General features: G+C 43.8%; 1 protein-coding gene across 1 annotated transcript in view; it reads right to left on the reverse strand.

Moving 5' to 3' along the window:
- Positions 1–23,688, reverse strand: part of LOC123773768 (uncharacterized) — a gene marked incomplete in the record, with an annotated part of 148,893 nt that overhangs the window by 48,075 nt on the left and 77,130 nt on the right. The window contains 1 exon segment of the mRNA XM_069312348.1: positions 13,837–14,069. Within this exon segment, the coding sequence (XP_069168449.1) occupies positions 13,837–14,069 (233 nt within the window).

The following is a 23,688-nucleotide window of genomic DNA, read 5'->3' on the forward strand; positions in this document are numbered from 1 at the left end:
GAGGCAATCGTTTGGCGTTGTAGTGGTGGTGGGGAGAGGAGAGGTTGTAGTGGTGGTGGGGAGAGGAGAGGTTGTAGTGGTGGTAGGGGCAAGGAGGGGTTGTAGAGGGGGATACATTTCACAAGGGGGCAGTAGAGAGAAGGTGGGGGCGTGGCGTGGGACAGCAGCAGCAGAGCTCCCACTGACTCAGAGGTGAATCAGGTGCCGTCTGACTCAACTATTTTGCGAAGCCTATCGCAAGACGTTAAGGGCAAGTGCTATACCATCTTGTAGGAAAGAACTGGCACACTAGTGTTGATACTATGTCCTACACTGTAAACAGTCAACACACCACAGGGGATACTATGCCCTACACTGTAAACAGTCAACACACCACTGGGGATACTATGTCCTACACTGTAAACAGTCAACACACCACAGTTGATACTACGCCCTACACTGTAAACAGTCAACACACCACTGGTGATACTACGCCCTACACTGTAAACAGTCAACACACCACAGTTGATACTACGCCCTACACTGTAAACAGTCAACACACCACAGCTGATACTACGCCCTACACTGTAAACAGTCAACACACCACTGGTGATACTATGCCCTACACTGTAAACAGTCAACACACCACAGTTGATACTACGCCCTACACTGTAAACAGTCAACACACCACAGGGGATACTATGCCCTACACTGTAAACAGTCAACACACCACAGGGGATACTATGTCCTACACTGTAAACAGTCAACACACCACAGGGGATACTATGTCCTACACTGTAAACAGTCAACACACCACAGGGGATACTATGCCCTACACTGTAAACAGTCAACACACCACAGGGGATACTATGTCCTACACTGTAAACAGTCAACACACCACTGGTGATACTATGCCCTACACTGTAAACAGTCAACACACCACAGGGGATACTATGCCCTACACTGTAAACAGTCAACACACCACAGGGGATACTATGTCCTACACTGTAAACAGTCAACACACCACAGGGGATACTATGCCCTACACTGTAAACAGTCAACACACCACTGGTGATACTATGCCCTACACTGTAAACAGTCAACACACCACAGGGGATACTACGCCCCACACTGTAAACAGTCAACACACCACAGGGGATACTACGCCCTACACTGTAAACAGTCAACACACCACAGCTGATACTATGCCCTACACTGTAAACAGTCAACACACCACAGGGGATACTATGCCCTACACTGTAAACAGTCAACACACCACAGGGGATAATATGCCCTACACTGTAAACAGTCAACACACCACAGCTGATACTATGCCCTACACTGTAAACAGTCAACACACCACAGGGGATACTATGCCCTACACTGTAAACAGTCAACACACCACAGGGGATACTATGCCCTACACTGTAAACAGTCAACACACCACAGGGGATACTATGCCCTACACTGTAAACAGTCAACACACCACAGGGGATACTATGCCCTACACTGTAAACAGTCAACACACCACAGGGGATACTATGCCCTACACTGTAAACAGTCAACACACCACAGGGGATACTATGCCCTACACTGTAAACAGTCAACACACCACAGGGGATACTATGCCCTACACTGTAAACAGTCAACACACCACAGCTGATACTATGCCCTACACTGTAAACAGTCAACACACCACAGGGGATACTATGCCCTACACTGTAAACAGTCAACACACCACTGGTGATACTATGCCCTACACTGTAAACAGTCAACACACCACAGGGGATACTATGTCCTACACTGTAAACAGTCAACACACCACAGGGGATACTATGCCCTACACTGTAAACAGTCAACACACCACAGCTGATACTATGCCCTACACTGTAAACAGTCAACACACCACAGGGGATACTATGCCCTACACTGTAAACAGTCAACACACCACAGGGGATACTATGTCCTACACTGTAAAGTCAACACACCACTGGTGATACTATGCCCTACACTGTAAACAGTCAACACACCACAGGGGATACTATGCCCTACACTGTAAACAGTCAACACACCACAGGGGATACTATGTCCTACACTGTAAACAGTCAACACACCACAGGGGATACTATGCCCTACACTGTAAACAGTCAACACACCACTGGTGATACTATGCCCTACACTGTAAACATTCAACACACCACAGGGGATACTACGCCCCACACTGTAAACAGTCAACACACCACAGGGGATACTACGCCCTACACTGTAAACAGTCAACACACCACAGCTGATACTATGCCCTACACTGTAAACAGTCAACACACCACAGGGGATACTATGCCCTACACTGTAAACAGTCAACACACCACAGCTGATACTATGCCCTACACTGTAAACAGTCAACACACCACAGGGGATACTATGCCCTACACTGTAAACAGTCAACACACCACAGGGGATACTATGCCCTACACTGTAAACAGTCAACACACCACAGGGGATACTATGCCCTACACTGTAAACAGTCAACACACCACAGGGGATACTATGCCCTACACTGTAAACAGTCAACACACCACAGGGGATACTATGCCCTACACTGTAAACAGTCAACACACCACAGGGGATACTATGCCCTACACTGTAAACAGTCAACACACCACAGTTGATACTACACCCTACACTGTAAACAGTCAACACACCACTGGTGATACTACGCCCTACACTGTAAACAGTCAACACACCACAGTTGATACTACGCCCTACACTGTAAACAGTCAACACACCACAGCTGATACTACGCCCTACACTGTAAACAGTCAACACACCACTGGTGATACTATGCCCTACACTGTAAACAGTCAACACACCACAGTTGATACTACGCCCTACACTGTAAACAGTCAACACACCACAGGGGATACTATGCCCTACACTGTAAACAGTCAACACACCACAGCTGATACTACGCCCTACACTGTAAACAGTCAACACACCACAGGGGATACTACGCCCTACACTGTAAACAGTCAACACACCACAGGGGATACTATGTCCTACACTGTAAACAGTCAACACACCACAGGGGATACTATGTCCTACACTGTAAACAGTCAACACACCACAGGGGATACTATGCCCTACACTGTAAACAGTCAACACACCACAGGGGATACTATGTCCTACACTGTAAACAGTCAACACACCACTGGTGATACTATGCCCTACACTGTAAACAGTCAACACACCACAGGGGATACTATGCCCTACACTGTAAACAGTCAACACACCACAGCTGATACTACGCCCTACACTGTAAACAGTCAACACACCACTGGTGATACTATGCCCTACACTGTAAACAGTCAACACACCACTGGTGATACTATGCCCTACACTGTAAACTGTCAACACACCACAGGGGATACTATGCCCTACACTGTAAACAGTCAACACACCACAGGGGATACTATGTCCTACACTGTAAACAGTCAACACACCACAGGGGATACTATGTCCTACACTGTAAACAGTCAACACACCACAGGGGATACTATGCCCTACACTGTAAACAGTCAACACACCACAGAGGATACTATGTCCTACACTGTAAACAGTCAACACACCACTGGTGATACTATGCCCTACACTGTAAACAGTCAACACACCACAGGGGATACTATGCCCTACACTGTAAACAGTCAACACACCACAGGGGATACTATGTCCTACACTGTAAACAGTCAACACACCACAGGGGATACTATGCCCTACACTGTAAACAGTCAACACACCACTGGTGATACTATGCCCTACACTGTAAACAGTCAACACACCACAGGGGATACTACGCCCCACACTGTAAACAGTCAACACACCACAGGGGATACTACGCCCTACACTGTAAACAGTCAACACACCACAGCTGATACTATGCCCTACACTGTAAACAGTCAACACACCACAGGGGATACTATGCCCTACACTGTAAACAGTCAACACACCACAGGGGATACTATGCCCTACACTGTAAACAGTCAACACACCACAGCTGATACTATGCCCTACACTGTAAACAGTCAACACACCACAGGGGATACTATGCCCTACACTGTAAACAGTCAACACACCACAGGGGATACTATGCCCTACACTGTAAACAGTCAACACACCACAGGGGATACTATGCCCTACACTGTAAACAGTCAACACACCACAGGGGATACTATGCCCTACACTGTAAACAGTCAACACACCACAGGGGATACTATGCCCTACACTGTAAACAGTCAACACACCACAGGGGATACTATGCCCTACACTGTAAACAGTCAACACACCACAGGGGATACTATGCCCTACACTGTAAACAGTCAACACACCACAGGGGATACTATGCCCTACACTGTAAACAGTCAACACACCACAGCTGATACTATGCCCTACACTGTAAACAGTCAACACACCACAGGGGATACTATGCCCTACACTGTAAACAGTCAACACACCACTGGTGATACTATGCCCTACACTGTAAACAGTCAACACACCACAGGGGATACTATGCCCTACACTGTAAACAGTCAACACACCACAGGGGATACTATGCCCTACACTGTAAACAGTCAACACACCACAGCTGATACTATGCCCTACACTGTAAACAGTCAACACACCACAGGGGATACTATGCCCTACACTGTAAACATTCAACACACCACAGGGGATACTATGCCCTACACTGTAAACAGTCAACACACCACAGCTGATACTATGCCCTACACTGTAAACAGTCAACACACCACAGGGGATACTATGCCCTACACTGTAAACAGTCAACATACCACTGGTGATACTATGCCCTACACTGTAAACAGTCAACACACCACAGGGGATACTACGCCCCACACTGTAAACAGTCAACACACCACAGGGGATACTACGCCCTACACTGTAAACAGTCAACACACCACAGCTGATACTATGCCCTACACTGTAAACAGTCAACACACCACAGGGGATACTATGCCCTACACTGTAAACAGTCAACACACCACAGGGGATACTATGCCCTACACTGTAAACAGTCAACACACCACAGCTGATACTATGCCCTACACTGTAAACAGTCAACACACCACAGGGGATACTATGCCCTACACTGTAAACAGTCAACACACCACAGGGGATACTATGCCCTACACTGTAAACAGTCAACACACCACAGGGGATACTATGCCCTACACTGTAAACAGTCAACACACCACAGGGGATACTATGCCCTACACTGTAAACAGTCAACACACCACAGGGGATACTATGCCCTACACTGTAAACAGTCAACACACCACAGGGGATACTATGCCCTACACTGTAAACAGTCAACACACCACAGGGGATACTATGCCCTACACTGTAAACAGTCAACACACCACAGCTGATACTATGCCCTACACTGTAAACAGTCAACACACCACAGGGGATACTATGCCCTACACTGTAAACAGTCAACACACCACTGGTGATACTATGCCCTACACTGTAAACAGTCAACACACCACAGGGGATACTATGCCCTACACTGTAAACAAAATCATTGTTTACACACAAACCATAAAGTCCTTGCTATACTTCACTTACATATTATATTTAAAACATTAAAAGAAAATCATTAAAACGTTTAAACAAAGACTTATAGTAAATTATAAATTATTAAGTTATCAACGCTGCCCGTAAATTATCGGAATAAAATCAAAAGCAATTTGGTCGATACATTAACCAAAACCAGCAATTTATAAATATTATAACAAAAAAATTCCTAAACTGTTACCATATAATCGCTGTATAAATTTAACAAAATGGGTACAATGCATGAACAAATCCACAAGAGCCGTGACGAGGATTCGAACCTACATCTGAGAGCATCCCAGACGCTGCCTTAATCGACTGAGCTACGACATGGTATAAGAATTGCAACCAGAAATTCTACTGAATTTACTTGGATCCTGCAGCCTCTCCGAGACACAAACCAGGATTTTTACACAATTCCCCCCCATGCACTCGAGCTATGTCAATAGGCCGTTCTATCTCTTCGCCCTTACTTCATTACACACAGTAATCACAAATTTGTGATTTCTGTGCGTAGTGGGTACAATGCATGTTTCCAAATTGTGTTTATAAAAAGTGAGTGATTTAATTAAAGCAGAGATCACTAGGATAGGATCACCAGAGATCACGTCTTGGCCATACCTTGGTCATAGGTTTGCGCCCACCTCACAGCCCTAGGGAATTTTCTCATTTTCTCATCACTAGTATATCGGCCAAAATATTAATCCTCTATAATAACTTTAATAAGTCCCAAACCTCACTGTGTGAGAACCACATAGTAAATCAATAAGAGAACATTAGGTAATATGATGAACGCTGGACAAAGCAACACATTTAGGCGAGTTTAGTTGTGATATGGCAAGATGCATACTAACAACACCAATTCATATTCAAAGTTTATATATATATATATATATATATATATATATATATATATATATATATATATATATATATATATATATATATATATATATATATATATATATATATACACACACACACACACACACACACACATACAGTATAGTTGTTACATTTTTGTACAGCCACTAGCACACACAGCGTTTCATGCAAGTCCTTAATCCTATGTTCCCCGGAATACGACCAGCCAAATCATTTAACAACCAGGTACCCATTTTACTGTTGGGTGAACAAAGGCTATAGTTAAGGATTGACACCCAGTAAATCTTTCCCGGCCAGGATACGAACCCAGGACAAAGCACTTGGGAAACACCAGGCGAGTGTCTTACCAACTACACCATGGGGTATGATATAACTAGCCATTAAGCTATCACGAAGTGGTAACAAATCTCTAAAACTGTAAAAAGCACATTATGCGATTATTATTATTTTTAGATTGTAGTTGTGTTATAGTAGTGAACATCCATGTCTGTTAAATTAATACACTTCTGGCTGGCACTACAGAGAACATATACTGCACACACACAGACACAACAAAGCAGTTATATTATTGGGACCATCTCAAAGCTTTCATCTCTGGAAAGGAGATGAAAGAGGTATCACATAACATATACTGTACATAGAAAATACTGGAAAGCCAAGTGCTAAATTTGCACAGTAAAATAACATACTGGAGTGAACAATATGGCCAGAAATGCAAAATAGAGCCAGTGAAGAGTACATGTGCCATTCACATATTCAGAGAACACTGTATGAACATCAGAGCTCCACAGCTGTTCAATATACTTCCAGCAAGTATAAAAAATGTTGCCAGAACAAAAGTGGACTTTTCAAGAAAAAATTAGTTTTCTGAAGGAAGTGCCAAACCAACCAGGTTGTAGTGAATATGTGGGTCTGTGGGCTGCTTCAAGCAACAGCCTGTTGGACCAAGCTCTCACAAGTTAAGCCTAGCCCCAGGCTGGGCTTGGGGAGTAAAAGAACCCCCAGAACCCCCTCTAGGTACAATCCAGGTACTGTACTACAATTGAGCACTGCCCCTTTCCACACCAAGATTTCTCTCCCTTATGTAAAGGCTATAGTATTCACCTCTCTTACTAATTATTCTCTCTCTCTCTATTTTGCATTCCAAATTCCTATTTTTATCTAACACTGCTTTTAGCTTCCTACCTCTTCCAGTAACTCCCTATTTTTATCCTGCACTTCAAGTCACAGTCTTACTACTAAAGGGATCTACAAAAGCCAAAGCATCCCATTCTCTTCTCACCACTACCGTACTTTTTCATACACTGACCTACAATTTTCTTATCTTACAGTCATGCACATGCTATCAAAGTCTCTCTCACAATTATTTGTAATTCCTCCTCACCCTCAGTAAAGAGCATCATTTCAACTGTATACAAACATATCAATCCAATCCATATCACAAACATATCAATAACATATCTGCCCGAAACGCTTTGCGTAACAGTGGCTTTAGGCATTGTATGTACAAGCTCTATCTATAAATTCATCAATATTTGTATCACCTCTTGTATGTATGTACTTTACCTAAATAAACATTTGAATTTTGAATTTGAATTTGAATAATTTTTCCCCATCACACTGCACTTTCACTCTTGCTCAATGTGCAATTGTCTTCACCACTGTTACTGTCTTATCTATACATACAGTACTGAGAAGACGCTGAGACATCACACAACGCCATCATTAAAAGCCTCTCCTATTTTTACCTCTACTCGCACACATGCTCTGCTATTCACTTGAAAGAATTTTACTACTGTTAGTAAGTTCCATTCCATTCCAGTGATCTTTAAAATCTCCCACAATGCATCACATTCAATTCAGTCTGACTTTCTAAAAACATAAATGCAGTATACAACTTTCTCCTATTTGCTAGAAACGATTAATCAACCATTTTCATGGAAAAATGTTATCTCTACAGCCCCTCCCCTTCCTGAAACTGCCTTTTTTCCTCACCTATCTACTTTCTGTTCTCTCCCTTAGTCTCTCAATTTGCACACTTTTCCTACAATGGTAAATAAATACCATTGGAAGTTTCACACTTCTATATAATAAAATAAATATAACAAAGATGGGATACCCCAGGACACTTCCTGGAACCACAGTTTGGTACTGTAATTAAACTTAGGTACAGTACTGTATCTATATACACACACACACAGTATTGAGTCCTTACATGTGATGTCATACAATCACTTGTAGGAATCACCTGTGTTCAAGTTATGCTTACAATGTTATTTGTAGAAAATAATTGTTGAATATAATGAAATACCCCTTTCTCGCGGGGTGCTCTGTACCTTCCTGTGCTATGCACTGTTCTAGTCAAGTTTTAGTGAAATGGACTATGCCACTGAGACCCACCCTGGCCTACCTGGAGTCAGAACCAGAATCTAGTTCTCTCTGAAGTGAGGAGAGCTTATGGATCAGAGATAAATACAATACTAATAAAAATATGCCAGAAAACATAAATACAGTACAACAAGACAAGCAACTTCATGAACAAAAATGTTGTTCTTGAAGGTAGCAAGGAAAATGATCATTGGTACAATGTAAACACATTAACTATAGTCATCCATAGTCATCCATAATCATCCAGAATCAAAGCCCATACCCTCACTCAATCACTCACTTGGTCAAAGCATTCAGGGGGTTTGGGATGTTTGATAAGATGCATCCTCTACTTCACGTATAAGGTTAGTGGTGCTGGCTATACCTGCAACATTCAGGGGGTTTGGGATGTTTGATAAGATGCATCCTCTACTTCACGTATAAGGTAAGTGGTGCTGGCTATACCTGCAACATTCAGGGGGTTTGGGATGTTTGATAAGATGCATCCTCTACTTCACGTATAAGGTTAGTGGTGCTGGCTATACCTGCAACATTCAGGGGGTTTGGGATGTTTGATAAGATGCATCCTCTACTTCATGTATAAGGTTAGTGGTGTTGGCTATACCTGCAACAATGTTTTGCATATACCTGCAATGTTATGTTATAATTTTCTTTCTTCTTTTTAATTACAATTTATGTCGCTCACATAATATGTACCCTAGCTTTGTATTTCACTCTGACTTGGCCTGAGTTCCTTTCCCTGGTAGTCGACTTACATTTTCTCTGCCTCACCAGGAATTCCTGCTCTGTAGGGTTTGACCATCTGAGTTCCTCCTTAATGGGCCAACTGCCCTTGGATCACCTTTGTGACACAAAACTTGTCCTCCACTGCAAGGCCTGTTGATAAGACTCTGGTCTTTCACTGTGGGTGTTCTTGGATTACTTAAGTGACTGCTCTTGCCCAGAGCTGCATATGCCTTTTCCCCACCAGGTGTTTACAGTCAAGTCAGGTTTGTTCAGTTGAGATACCGCCCTCACACCAAGCATGTATGCATGTCTGCTTGGCATGTCGGGTAGCTGGTTTCCCTTGTCATGTTGAGTATTTTTTTTTTTATCAGGTTTATGTTCTCAGTTGGGTTATGACTTCAAACAGCACTGAAGGACAGGGAAGTTTTTCTAGATGCGATTTGGTGTTTCTGAATATCAATGATCATATTACCTCCATCAATTAGCCTGTTGCGTACAAGATCATTCCACCCCTCACTTATATACCATTTGTCAGTGCTAAATATCTATTTTTCTTTAGCCACCTTCTCAGTCAGTGACCTATCAAACTGCTGCCATATTGTGTAGTCATGCTTTGTGGTACCAACTGTTGTGGCACTTATCTAAGAGTGGGTGACACTACTGCCAATTCCCTGCTGTTCTACGACATGGATTTCAAGAATCTTTGACATGAGGCAAGTTTGTTTGCTTCTTCTGCCACTTCTGCCTTGGCAGCTTATCAGTCAGTTTGGCTTCTATTTGGTCAGATTCTTGTCTTCTTCCCTTGCTTTCACCTACTAATAACTTTAGGCTGCACACCTGCAGCCACCGTTTAATTCGGGGTGTATGTGTGTAATAAAAAAAAATATATTATATATACTGTATACCTCTGGCTGGAAGAATGGGACCCTTAGCCTCGGAGGAAACTACACATAACGCATTGGAGGGAATGTTTAGGTCCCCTCCAACACAGTTTCTGTGTGCTTTTCTCCTACCACCCCCTTCCTTTTGTGTGTTTTTTTGTGCTTTATTATGTGTTTAAAGGTTACAAGATGTACATTGGTTAATGCAAAAAGTGCCTAAAGGTTATGAATCTCTTGAAGCTCCATCACTTCCGGACAGGAACCGAGGATGCAGCAGGCATTTCCCCTCTGGATCGCCACACTGAGGCGCTGAAACAAAAAACTAGAAGCCCTTGGGTCTCTGGTGACGTCAATGAGCTTGGAGCCCAATTCCTTGAGAAATCCCAAGGCACTCTTACCCCAGGGTCCATGCGTCTCAGACGCTATGGAAACAAAGGTGTATTGACCTTCCAGTCGCCTATACTTGAGTGATTTTGCTGTTTCCCTGTGGTTGGCCGCCCCACCTGCTTGATCAGCACCGAAGTGTACATAGATGTCAGCCAGGGTGGATACACATGTGTAGTCCCACACCAACAGTTTACCCATTTTCCAAGGGTATATAGTGATACCATCAGGGCGAAGTGCGGGGTCATTCGGGTGTTGGTCTCCTAGGATGCGAGGTTCTCTCTCCGCTGGGCACTGAGCTGAGACGAGGCTTCTCTTGATGTCATTGACCTCGTTGTGTCTTGCATGCCAGTCGTTTGTGCTTCCACAATGCAACCCATGCAGTCCATATTGGTCTACTTCCATCCTGTTGCAAATACACTTGTATTCAGTGTGAATTGGGGCACCAAGGCGGAGTGCAACTGCTATACGTAGGGATTCTGGATCTAGATGCATGCCCATTGCCGATATGGGTACTGCCAGGAGGAAGTCTCCTGCAGGGGGGGCATGCACTGCTCTGAGGCGGGCTTTCTCCTTGTCCGATGTTGCGGCACTGAGCATGGCATCAGCTACATTTTTCACTAGTGGGTGGTCCCTGCTGGACTGTTTGTTTTTTTGTTGGCTCTATAATGGGTGCTGGGGCTGCAAGAGCATCCCACTGATTTGAACATTCAGTGAAAGCAGGATCTTGTACTCCTGCTGAATCCCTCAGGGTTTCAGGTAGGATATCTCTGACGATGTTGTGCGATGCATGGGAGGAAAGGAAGGCTGGTAGAGCAATCTGGGAGGCTGTGCAGATACCAAGGCCACCGAGTCTTACAGGGAGGGTTGCTTGCTCCCACCGAGTCGTCCAATGGCAGGTTCAGGATTTTCACCAGCATGGACCTCAGAAGGGTGTCATACACATTTAATTTAGGGCTGCTGTAGGATGGAGAACATCTCAGAAAGTCGTATATGTGTGTGTATGTTTATATATATATATATATATATATATATATATATATATATATATATATATATATATATATATATATATATATATATATATATATATATATATTATATATAGGGGTACCACCTATGATGCAATTGTATGGATCCATATCCTTGGAGAAGGAAATACAGAGCATTCAGAGAAAAACATGCCGTTCAACTCCGAATACATACGAGTGTTCACTTCTACCACCCCTTTCTTTATGTTATACACTGTATTATACAAGGTAACACATTTACATATCTGATTGGTTATAAAAAGTGAACATTAAGAGAAAATAAAGGGAAGGTTAGAATTCTATGCTATGCTAGAATTAGAATAAGATCTATGTTGGACAAACAGGTAAACATCTTGACCAGAGCATAAAAGGACACAAATATAGTATAAGAACAGGCCAAGAGTCCAGTGCATTGTTTGCTCACTTAAATTTTGATATTGTAATAATTCAATTGCCTGAACTTATTCATGCAAAACTTTTGAGTATAAATCAGTGAAAGGAATATTGAATCTTCATTTATAAAAAGTAGTGAAGTAGATAATTTTTTTATATATATATACTGTAAAGGAGTTCTTACATTCTTGTGAAGCCACTAGCACCCACAGCATTTCGGGCAGGTCCTTAATCCTAATTTTTCCCTGGCATGGAATACAACATGCTAAATTGTTTAACAACCAGGTACCCATTTACTGCTGGGTGAACAGAGGCGCATAGTTAAGGATTGCACCTAGTCAATCCTCCCCAGCTAGGATACGAACCCACGCCAAATTGCTTTTGAAGTACGAGCAATTTGGCTTGTGGTATACAAATTATTATTTGTATATTATTAACAAATTAATAATTAATATTAATTAACAAATTGATAATATACAAATTATTATTTGTATACTGTATTATTAATATACAATATTATTGAATGTCCTGGATTATATATATTCAACCCATCCTCCTGTTTAGATAATAGAAGCAATTAGATTGTAGAATTTAGTACTATTAACTTTATGAGTCTAAAAAATGAAGCTAAAAACTAACCTAGGCCTAGCTAGTATAGCACACATGTGTACTATATTAGGCCTCAGATAGCATGTATTAGGCCTAGGAAGGTTAGGTAAGGTTAGTTTGTCTTTGCAAAATAAGTAGAAAAAAAAATTCCGGTTTGTTCAAATTCAATAGTACCGATTTCCACTTTCTAATTGTGTTGTACGTCGGTATATGTACCTGTACTATGGTCCCCATCCTTCCTATTAGTACTACCAAAACAGAAAGATAGGCTGATATATCAGATAACTTCATAATTGGTAAGATTTGTGATAAGTATAAAATTATGTAAAGAATAATTGTATGTGAAGTACATTCGAAGAATTAGGGAATAGCCTATCCCCCATTCAATCATGACACTTCCATTATTCGATATTTTGCTTACTGATCTTTAACTACTCAGGTGTAGTGGGATATATAATCTGAAACCCATGTCTTCTCTGTATTCTTTAATAATGGGTCGAAACACGAAAACATTCGGAATTGTGTAAATACAGTACACCGTACAACAATTAGTACAGTACTGGGTATTTTAATATTTTATTTTCATTATTAATTTTAGCTAAATCACATTTTTTATATGTTCTTGTAATTATTTCCCAGCTCGACATATATTCACAGGATATACATGCAAAACAGGGATTGATGTCTGGGTTAAGTTAATATACATTGCATTACTACAATCTTTATGAAACTATTTTAATAACTACAAACTTTTTAGGCATGATCTACAGTAAGCAAACATTAACTAAATCTTCATTTAGTAATACAGTAATGTATCTACTATGCATTTACTGTAAACAAAATACATACAACCCTTGGTGCATACATTTAGGGTTTAAGTAATTTATTTGTCAAGTTACCACATGCAAATACTGTATCCATACTGTACTCACCCATAGTAGCAGGTGAAGTTGTGCCTGTAGCATTGACGTCAAGTGAGCATGTGCCTATGCTGTCGACAGAGGTAGTTTGTGTGTGAAGGAGCTGAGACATTTGTTGTGGAAGAGATGGTAGTAGTGGAGGGTGGGGTGGCGGCCCAGTGGCTGCCGTCCACCCCGCTCTGCAGTGGCCGCGGTTGGGCAAGTTAAGCGTATGAGGCCGCTGAGCAGAGGCAGTGGGCCGTGTGCTGCAGGAAGCAGGTTAGTAAACATTAACCCCTAACCAGTAGTAGCAATATGCATTACTAATCTCTAACCAGTAGAAGTTATATGCATTATTAATCACTAACCAGTAGTTATATGTATTATTAATCCCAAACCAAAAATGATATGCATTATTAATCCCTAACCAGTAGTTATATGCATTCTAAATCACTAATTAGTAGTTACAGTATATGCATTATTAATCCCTAACCAGAAGTTATATGAATTATTAATTCCTAACTAGAAGATATATGTATTATTAATTCCTAATCAGAAGTTATACTGTATGTATTATTAATCCCTAACCAGAAGATATATGCATTATTAATCCTTAACCAGAAGTTATATGAATTATTAATCCTTAATTAGAAGTTATATGCATTAATAATTCCTAACCAGTAGTAGTTACTATATATGCATCATTAATACCTCTCTTAGTTAAAAATACTCTTACTAAATTTATATTCATTGCTCTTTAGTAATGATAAATGCAAAGGCAACAAAGCATCCATAATATACTGTACTTAAATGCTTACTCAAATGCGATAAACACTCTGCAGATTGTATATGGAATAAGATTAACAAGACTGAAGACCAATATTTATTACAAACTACTAAGTAATTACACATTATACTGTGTGTGCAAAATTTGTATACAGTAATGCATACATAAACACAATTTGAAATAGTTTAACAAATATTATAAAGAATAAAATATAACCAAAAACAGCCGATATTGCAAATTGTTTGCAATTCAGTTGACAGCTATGAATTTTTATTGACACTAATTATTTGAATGTTTTTATCTGGAGTTAGGAATTACTTTTGGCTAATATGTATAAAGTAATTTAATACAGTACTACAGAATACAGTATAGTTAATGGTAATGACTAAACTTATGTTAAATGTTAAGAATATACCAATCCTCGTATAAATTGGTCAACAACCATGACCACGTATTTTTTGCTACAAATTATGATGTTCAGAAACCAACAAACTAAAGTTAAGGGTACAAAAAGTGCATTTTACAACACTAGAACTACACCACTACAACTACTAGGACTCCTCCTTTTCTCATCCAAGCTTGTGCCTTGTGTTTACCGTGTGTTGGTCCCAAGGATCAACAATCCCTGCAACCCGGTCTCTGACTAGGTACCAAACTAATCATTTTCCCAACTTTCCAACTGGAATTGGAGCCGAGGTCAAGTAGTCTACTACCTTCATTAGGACAATCGGGGAGGAAATAGAAAATACTGTATATGTGTCATCGACCAGGAGACCTGGGCGACGACCGGGCCGCGGGGACGCTAAGCCCCGGAAGCACCTCAAGATAAGGTGTAGAAGTACTGTACTCCACTAATGATTTCTTTGGCAGCTCTCATTAGTTTAACTAGAGAGACCCTCTCACATATCCAACAAGCCTTCACCAACCCTGCCAGCGCCTGACAGCTGGGTGGACAGCGCTTCGGATTCGTAGTCCTGAGGTTCTGAGTTCGATCCCTGGTGGAGGCGGAGACAAATGGGCAAAATGTTTCTTTCACCCTGATGCCCCCTATTACCTAGCAGTAACCAGGTACCTGGAAGTTGGACAGCTGCTACGGGCTGCTTCTCGCGGGGTGTGTAACAAAAAGGAGGCCTGGTCGAGGACCGGGCCGCGGGGACACTAAGCCCCGAAATTATCTCATGATAATCTCCCTCCCTCAAGATAACCTCCTGAAGATAACCCCATCACATAGTAAATAAATAATAATACAGTAATTAATATGCAGTATATATACTACTATATACAGTATAAACTAAACCAGCAAAATTTAGTAACTGTGGTAGAAAAGTGTAAAATGAAAGACAAAAAGTGTGTGTGTGTGTGTGTGTGTGTGTGTGTGTGTGTGGGTACTCACGTAGTTGTGCTTTCGGGGGTTGAGCTCTGGCTCTTAGGACCCGCCTCTCAACTGTCAATCAACTGATTGTTTTTTCATACCTCCTCCCCCAAGAACCAGCCCATAGCAGTTGTTCAACTCCCAGGTACCTATTTACTGCTAGGTGTATAGGTGAATCAAGTTGAAAGAACCTCTGCCCATTTGTTTCCACCTCCGCCGGGGATCGATCCCCGGAACCTAGGACTACGAATCTCTGGCTCTGTCCACTCAGCCGTTACCTTGAGGTGATTTTGGGGCTCAGCAACCCCGCGGCCCAGTTGTCGACCAGGTCTCCTCGTTGCTGGACTGATCAACCAGGCTGTTGGACGTGGGTTAGGCCCCATATATGTACTCACCTAGTTGAACTTACGGGGATTGAGCTCTGGCTCTTTGAGCTCTTTCAATTTCTATTGAACCTGCCTCGCAACTGTCAATCAACTGATGTACAGGTTCCTGAGACTATTGGGCTCTATCATATCTACACTTGAAACTGTAAAAAACATCAGTTTTGCAATTACTGTATTACCTAAGTGTAGTTACAGGATGAGAGCTACGCTCATGGTGTCCCGTCTTCCCAGCACTCTTTGTCATATAACGCTTTGAAAGCACTGGTGGTTTTGGCCTCTACCATCTGCTCACCTAACTTGTTCCAACTATCTACCACTCTGTTTACGAAAGTGAATTTTCTTATATTTCTTCAACTGCTTTAGTTAGTTTAAATCTATGACCTCTTGTTCTTGAAGTTCCAGGTCTCAGGATATCTTTCCTATCAATTTTATCAATTCCTGTTACTATTTTGTAAGTAGTGAACATATCACCTCTTTTTTTTCTGTCTTCTAGTTTTGGCATATTTAATGCCTCTAACCTCTCCTTGCCCTTCAGTTCTGGGAGCCACTTAGTAGCATGTCTTTGCACCTTTCCCAGTTTGTGTATGTGGTAAATTCTTAAGATATGGTCACCACACAATCACTGCATATTCTAGCTTTGGCCTAACAAAAGTCGTGAACAATTTCTTTAGTATTTCCCCATCCATGTATTTAAAAGCATTTCTGAAGTTAGAAAGCGTAGCATAGGCTCCTCCCACAACGTTCTTTATGTGATCCTCAGGTGATAGTTTTCTATCTAGAACCCCCCATAGATCTCTTTATCCGAATTCTTTAAAGATTTCTCACATAATTCATAGGTTATGTGGGGTCTATGTTCTCCTATTCCACATTCCATAACATGGCTTTTATTCACGTTTAATTCCATTTGCCAAGTGGTGCTCCATATACTTATTTTGTCCAGGTCTTCTTGAAAGGCATGACAATCATCTACGTTTCTTATCCTTCCTATTATCTTAGCATCATCAGCAAACATGTTCATATAATTCTGTATTCCATCTGGTAGATCATTTATGTAGACAATGAACATCACCGGTGCAAGAACTGAACCCCTTGGTACTCTACTTGTGACGTTTCTCCAGTCCGATACATTGCCTCTGATTACTGCCCTCATTTTTCTATCAGTCAGAAAATGTGTTGATACACGAATGACTCCAAAATGAGGTTTACAAATCTGCCTGTCCAAATGTCCTCCGTTCTTGCCTCGTAGGCCTCTCAGTCTATTGGCTTAAAGTTGAAGTCCCCCAGTACCAACAATTGGGATTTATCTTTGTCTGCTCTTACCATAATCTCTCTCATGACCATTATGAGGCCCTCTCGTTTGTCATCCAGTTCTTCCTTTGCCCATGTGTTGCTTGCTGGTGGGCTGTAGGCATTTACAATTACAGTATCAGCTTATTATCCTGATTCCAGACCTGCAATGCCATTACGTGAATATCTCGATGGTTTTCAATTATTAACTCTCTTACCTTTAGGTGTTCTTTCACCAGCACAGCTACGCCTCCCCCTTCCTAGTTTTCCTGTCAAGTCTCCAAACTGAGTAGCCCCTTTGGGAATACGACCTCATTTAATATATTTTCTTCAAGTTTCGTCTCTGTTAATGCAACAACATCTGGGACCTTGAGCTGAATTCAATGCCAATATTTTCGATCTCACTCCATCTATGTTGGTATATACATGTACTATTTTCAGGAACATGTTCCCCTTCCCTTTGTTCTTTACACCCCCTTCCTTTAATGATTTTGTTGCTTTGTCTTTATGTACCATTTCACTAGCTTTCCAGCCTCTGAAGCTTTGTAGAAAAAAGAATTCCTTTCTATCCCCATTTAGATGTTTCGCTTCAATGAGGTTCATTTTCAGCTTTACCTCTGGCCTCCTTTGCCATCCTCGTCACATTGCAATTCTATCTGGCCTTTCTAAGCACTTCTGTCATATATTTCACTCCATTAAACGTCACCCTTAAGGGGCAGCTCTTGTCTTTCTCATATTTTCCTATCTTCCTAAAATCACAGACATGTTCCTTTGAATTTAGGCCTACTCCTAATCCTACTATTTTTTTTCTATGTTTTTCATCTCATCTGCTGGTCTGTTCACTCTAGATGAAATTTCCTTCTCCAAACATCCAAAAATTATTATGGACTTCTATTTGCAGTGTTTTGTTCTAGTTTACTGTTGGTAACCAGTTTTTTCTTAATAGCTTGCCTAAGATCCGCTTTTTGTTTGTCATGTCTGGTTTTGTCTTTCAAAACACACTTCCTTAATCGTCTCTTTCTCTTTTACAACTTGCGCATACGTCTCTCGTGTGTGTGTGTACTCACCTAGTTGTGTTTGCGGGGGTTGAGCTCTGGCTTTTTGGTTCCGCCTCTCAACTGTCAATCAACTGGTGTACAGATTCTTGAGCCTATTGGGCTCTATCATATCTATATTTGAAACTGTGTATGGAGTCAGCCTCCACCACAACACTACTTAATGCATTCCATTTGTTAAACTACCCTGACACTGAAAAAAATTCTTTCTAACGTCTCTGTGGCTCATCTGGGTACTAAATTTCCACCTGTGCCCTCTTGTTCGTGTTCCACCCGTGCTAAAGAGTTTGTCTTTGTCCATCCTGTCAATTCCCCTGAGAATTTTGTAGGTGGTTATCATGTCTCCCCTTACTCTTCTGTTTTCCAGGGTTGTAAGGTTCAGCTCCCTTAGCCTTTCCTCGTAGCTCATTCCTTTCCGTTCCGGGACCAGTCTGGTGGCATACCTCTGAATCTTCTCTAACTTCGTCTTGTGTTTAACTAGGTATGGACTCCAGGCTGGAGCTGCATACTTCAGGATTGGTCTTAGATTAGTAGTATATAGGGTCCTTAACGATTCCTTACACAAGTTTCTAAAAGCAGTTCTTATATTGGCCAGTCTAGCATATGCCGCTGATGATATCCTTTTGATGTGGGGCTCTGGGGACAGGTTCGGTGTGATATCGACCCCCAGATCTTTCTCTCTATTTGACTCTTGCAGGATTTCACCTCCCAGATGGTACCTTGTGCTCCCTTCGCCTAATTTCATTACTTTACACTTTCCTGAGTTGAACTTTAGCAGCGATTTTCTAGACCTTTCCTCCAGTTTGTCCAGGTCGTCCGGTAGTCTCTATCTTCATCTGTTTTGATTCTTCTCATAATTTTTGCATCATCAGCAAACATTGAGAGGAATGAATCTATACCCTCTGGAAGGTTGTTTACATATACTAGAAACAGGATGGGTCCGAGTACAGAGCCCTGTGGAACCCCGCTGGTGACATCTCGCCACTCTGATGCCTCCCCCCCCCCCCTCACCGTTACTCGCTGTTTTCTATTGCTTAGATACTCCCTTATCCACTAGAGCACCTTACCTTTTACTCCTGCCTGCTGCTCCAACTTTTGTAACAGCCTTTTGTGAGGTACTGTGTCACAGGCTTTCTGACAGTCCAAGAAAATGCAGTCTGTCCACCATTCTCTTTCCTGTCTAATTTGTGTTGCTTGGTCATAGAATTCTATTAGGCCTGTGAGGCACGATTTACCATCTCTGAACCCATGCTGGTGGTGTGTTACAAAGCTGTTTCCCTCCAGATGCTCTACGAGCCTTTTCCTCACAATCTTCTCCATCACCTTGTATGGTATACAAGTTAGGGAAACTGGCCTGTAGTTCAGTGCCTCTTGCTTGTCACCCTTTTTGTAAATTGGGACTACATTAGCTGTCTTCCAGCTTTCCGGAAGGTCTCCCATTTCCAGTGACCTTTTATACACCATAGAGATTGGCACACTTAGTGCTTCTGCACCTTCTTTTAGAATCCACGGTGAGATTATGTCAGGCCCAACAGCCTTCGACACATTCAGCTCCAACAGATTCCCTTTGACCTCATCACTGGTGAGGTAAAATTCCTCCAAGGTTGTTCAGTTTGCCTCCTCATTTAGTGCAGGGACCTCTCCTTGTTCTATTGTGAAGACCTCCTGGAATATCTTGTTGAGTTCTTCACGCACCTCTTTGTCGTTCTCTGTGTATCTGTTCTTCCCTTTTCTCAGTTTCATCACTTGTTCCTTCACTGCTGTTTTCCTCCTGATGTGGCTGTGGAACAGCTTTGGTTGGGTCTTGGCTTTACTCGCGATGTAGTTTTCATACTGTCTACTTCTCTCCTCACTCTGATGTACTCATTTCTGGCCCTCTGGTATCTCTCCCTGCTCTCTGGTGTTCTGTTGCTCTTGTAGTTTCGCCATGTTTCCATATTTTGACGACCGACGACATCTTCGTCGGTGTGTATTCACCTAGTTCACTTAGTTGTGTTCACCTAGTTCACTTGGTTGTATTCACCTAGTTGTATTTGCGGGGGGGTTGAGCTTTGCTCTTTCGGTGTGTGTGTGTGTGTGTGTGTGTGTGTGTGTGTGTGTGTGTGTGTGTGTGTGTGTGTGTGTGTGTGTGTGTGTGTACTCACCTAGTTGTACTCACCTAGTTGTGCTTGCGGGGGTTGAGCTCTGGCTCTTTGGTCCCGCCTCTCAACTGTCAATCAACAGGTGTACAGGTTCCTGAGCCTATTGGGCTCTATCATATCTACACTTGAAACTGTGTATGGAGTCAGCCTCCACCACATCACTTCCTAATGCATTCCATTTGTCAACCACTCTGACACTAAAAAAGTTCTTTCTAATATCTCTGTGGCTCATTTGGGCACTCAGTTTCCACCTGTGTCCCCTAGTGCATGTGCCCCTTGTGTTAAACAGCCTGTCTTTATCAACCCTGTCAATTCCCTTGAGGATCTTGAATGTGGTGATCATGTCCCCCCTAACTCTTCTGTGTGTGTGTGTGTGTGTGTGTGTGTGTGTGTGTGTGTGTGTGTGTGTGTGTGTGTGTGTGTGTGTGTGTGTATGAGTGTGAGTGAGACAGAGAGAGAGAGAGAGACAGAGGGGGGGGGAGGGGGGGAGGGGGGAGAGGGGGGAGAGGGGGGGGGAGAGAGGGGGGAGAGGGGGGGAGAGGGGGGGAGAGGGGGGGGAGAGGGGGGGGAGAGGGGGGGGAGTGAGGGGGGGAGTGAGGGGGGGAGTGAGGGGGGGGAGAGAGGGGGGAAGAGAGGGGGGAAGAGAGGGGGGAAGAGAGGGGGGAGAGAGAGGGGGGAGAGAGGGGGGGAGAGAGGGGGGGGAGAGAGGGGGGGGAGAGAGGGGGAGAGAGAGGGGGGAGAGAGAGGGGGGAGAGAGGGGGGGAGAGAGAGGGGGGGAGAGAGAGAGGGGGGAGAGAGAGAGGGGGGAGAGAGGGGGGAGAGAGAGGGGGGGGAGAGAGAGAGGGGGGGAGAGAGGGGGGGAGAGAGAGAGGGGGGGAGAGAGAGAGGGGGGGAGAGAGAGAGGGGGGGAGAGAGAGAGGGGGGGAGAGAGAGAGAGGGGGAGAGAGGGGGAGAGAGGGGGAGAGAGGGGGGGGAGAGAGGGGGGGAGAGAGGGGGAGAGAGAGGGGGGGAGAGAGAGGGGGGGAGAGAGAGGGGGGGAGAGAGGGGGGGAGAGAGAGGGGGGGAGAGAGAAGGGGGAGAGAGGGGGGGGAGAGAGGGGGGGAGAGAGGGGGGGGGAGAGAGGGGGGGGAGAGAGGGGGGGGGAGAGAGGGGGGGGAGAGAGGGGGGGGAGAGAGGGGGGGGAGAGAGGGGGGGAGAGAGGGGGGGGAAAGAGGGGGGGAGAGAGGGGGGGGAGAGAGGGGGGAGAGAGGGGGGAGAGAGGGGGGGTAGAGAGGGGGGGAGAGAGGGGGGGGAGAGAGGGGGGGAGAGAGGGGGGGGAGAGAGGGGGGGGGAGAGAGGGGGGGAGAGAGGGGGGGGAGAGGGGGGGGAGAGGGGGGGAGAGAGGGGGGGGGAGAGGGGGGGGAGAGGGGGGGAGAGGGGGGATAGGGGGGGGAGAGGGGGGGAGAGGGGGGGGAGAGAGGGGGGGGAGAGAGGGGGGGGAGAGAGGGGGGGAGAGAGGGGGGGAGAGAGGGGGGAGAGAGGGGGGGAGAGAGGGGGGGAGAGAGGGGAAAGGGGGGGCAGAGGGGGGAAAGGAAGGGCAGAGGGGGGAGGGGGGGAAAGGGGGGCAGAGGGGGGAGGGGAGAGAGGGGGAGAGAGGGGGAGAGAGGGGGAGAGAGGGAGAGAGGGAGGGAGAGAGGGAGGGAGAGAGGGAGGGAGAGAGGGAGAGAGGGAGGGAGGGAGGGAGGGAGGGAGGGAGAGAGGGAGGGAGGGAGAGAGGGAGGGAGAGGGGAAGATAGCGAGAGAGCGAGTAAATACCTAAGTGCAATTACAGGATGAGAGCTATTCTCGTGGTGTCCAGTCTTCCCAGAACTCTTTGATAGAATGGTTTGAAACTACCGTCAGTTGTCGGATCCACCGCCTTCTCACTTAACTTGTTCAAACTGTCTAACACATTGCAAAAGAGAATTTTGTATATGTTATCGGCACCTTTGTTTCCTTAGCTTGATTCTATGACCCCTTGTTCTTGAAGTTTGCAGATTTCAACAATTCCTCTATCAATTTTGTCGATTCCTGTTACTATTTTATATGCAGTGATCATATTCTAATCGATGTATTTAAACCTCTATTATGTCTACTACATATATATTTCTCTGTAACACACGCAAGCACATCCTCAGGAAGTAGCCTGTAGCAGTTGTAACTCCCAGGTACCTATTTACTACTAGGTGAACAGGGGCACCAGTCAGAAGATTAGACCCCTGTGTTACGGGACCTTGCAATGAGTCTTACTGGTTATTGGGCTCCTGAGAAAGGGAGATGGAACTTTCACAGTGACAACAAAGAAATGAGCGAAATACTGAGGTAAGACTAGAGCATTGTAGGGGGAGCCGGTCGGCCGAGCGGACAGCACACTGGACTTGTGATCCTGTGGTCCCGGGTTCGATCCCGGGCACCAGCGAGAAACAATGGGCAGAGTTTCTTTCACCCTATGCCCCTGTTATCTAGCAGTAAAATAGGTACCTGGGTGTTAGTCAGCTGTCACGGGCTGCTTCCTGGGGGTGGAGGCCTGGTCGAGGACCGGGCCGCGGGGACACTAAAGCCCCGAAATCATCTAAAGATGGTGTTATTGCACACAAAATGCGTTCAAAATGTCCAAATTCAACATTTCCAAAACTAGAAAAATAGGAAGATGGATCTTCAATTTCCTAACAGAACCCAGTGTGTAATAGTTTTGTATTCATTGTTGCCGGCAGAGGCGGCTAGGTTATTGTGCACCCCATACTCATCCTGTGAGCGGTAGCGCAAAAAGTATTACAGAGGGCACAAAAGGTCTTTATCAGACCTTAACTTAGATGGCAATAGTTATCTTGAGGTTATC

Source organism: Procambarus clarkii, chromosome 72, assembly GCF_040958095.1.
Source record: "Procambarus clarkii isolate CNS0578487 chromosome 72, FALCON_Pclarkii_2.0, whole genome shotgun sequence".
Classification (NCBI taxonomy): Eukaryota; Metazoa; Arthropoda; class Malacostraca; order Decapoda; family Cambaridae; genus Procambarus; species Procambarus clarkii.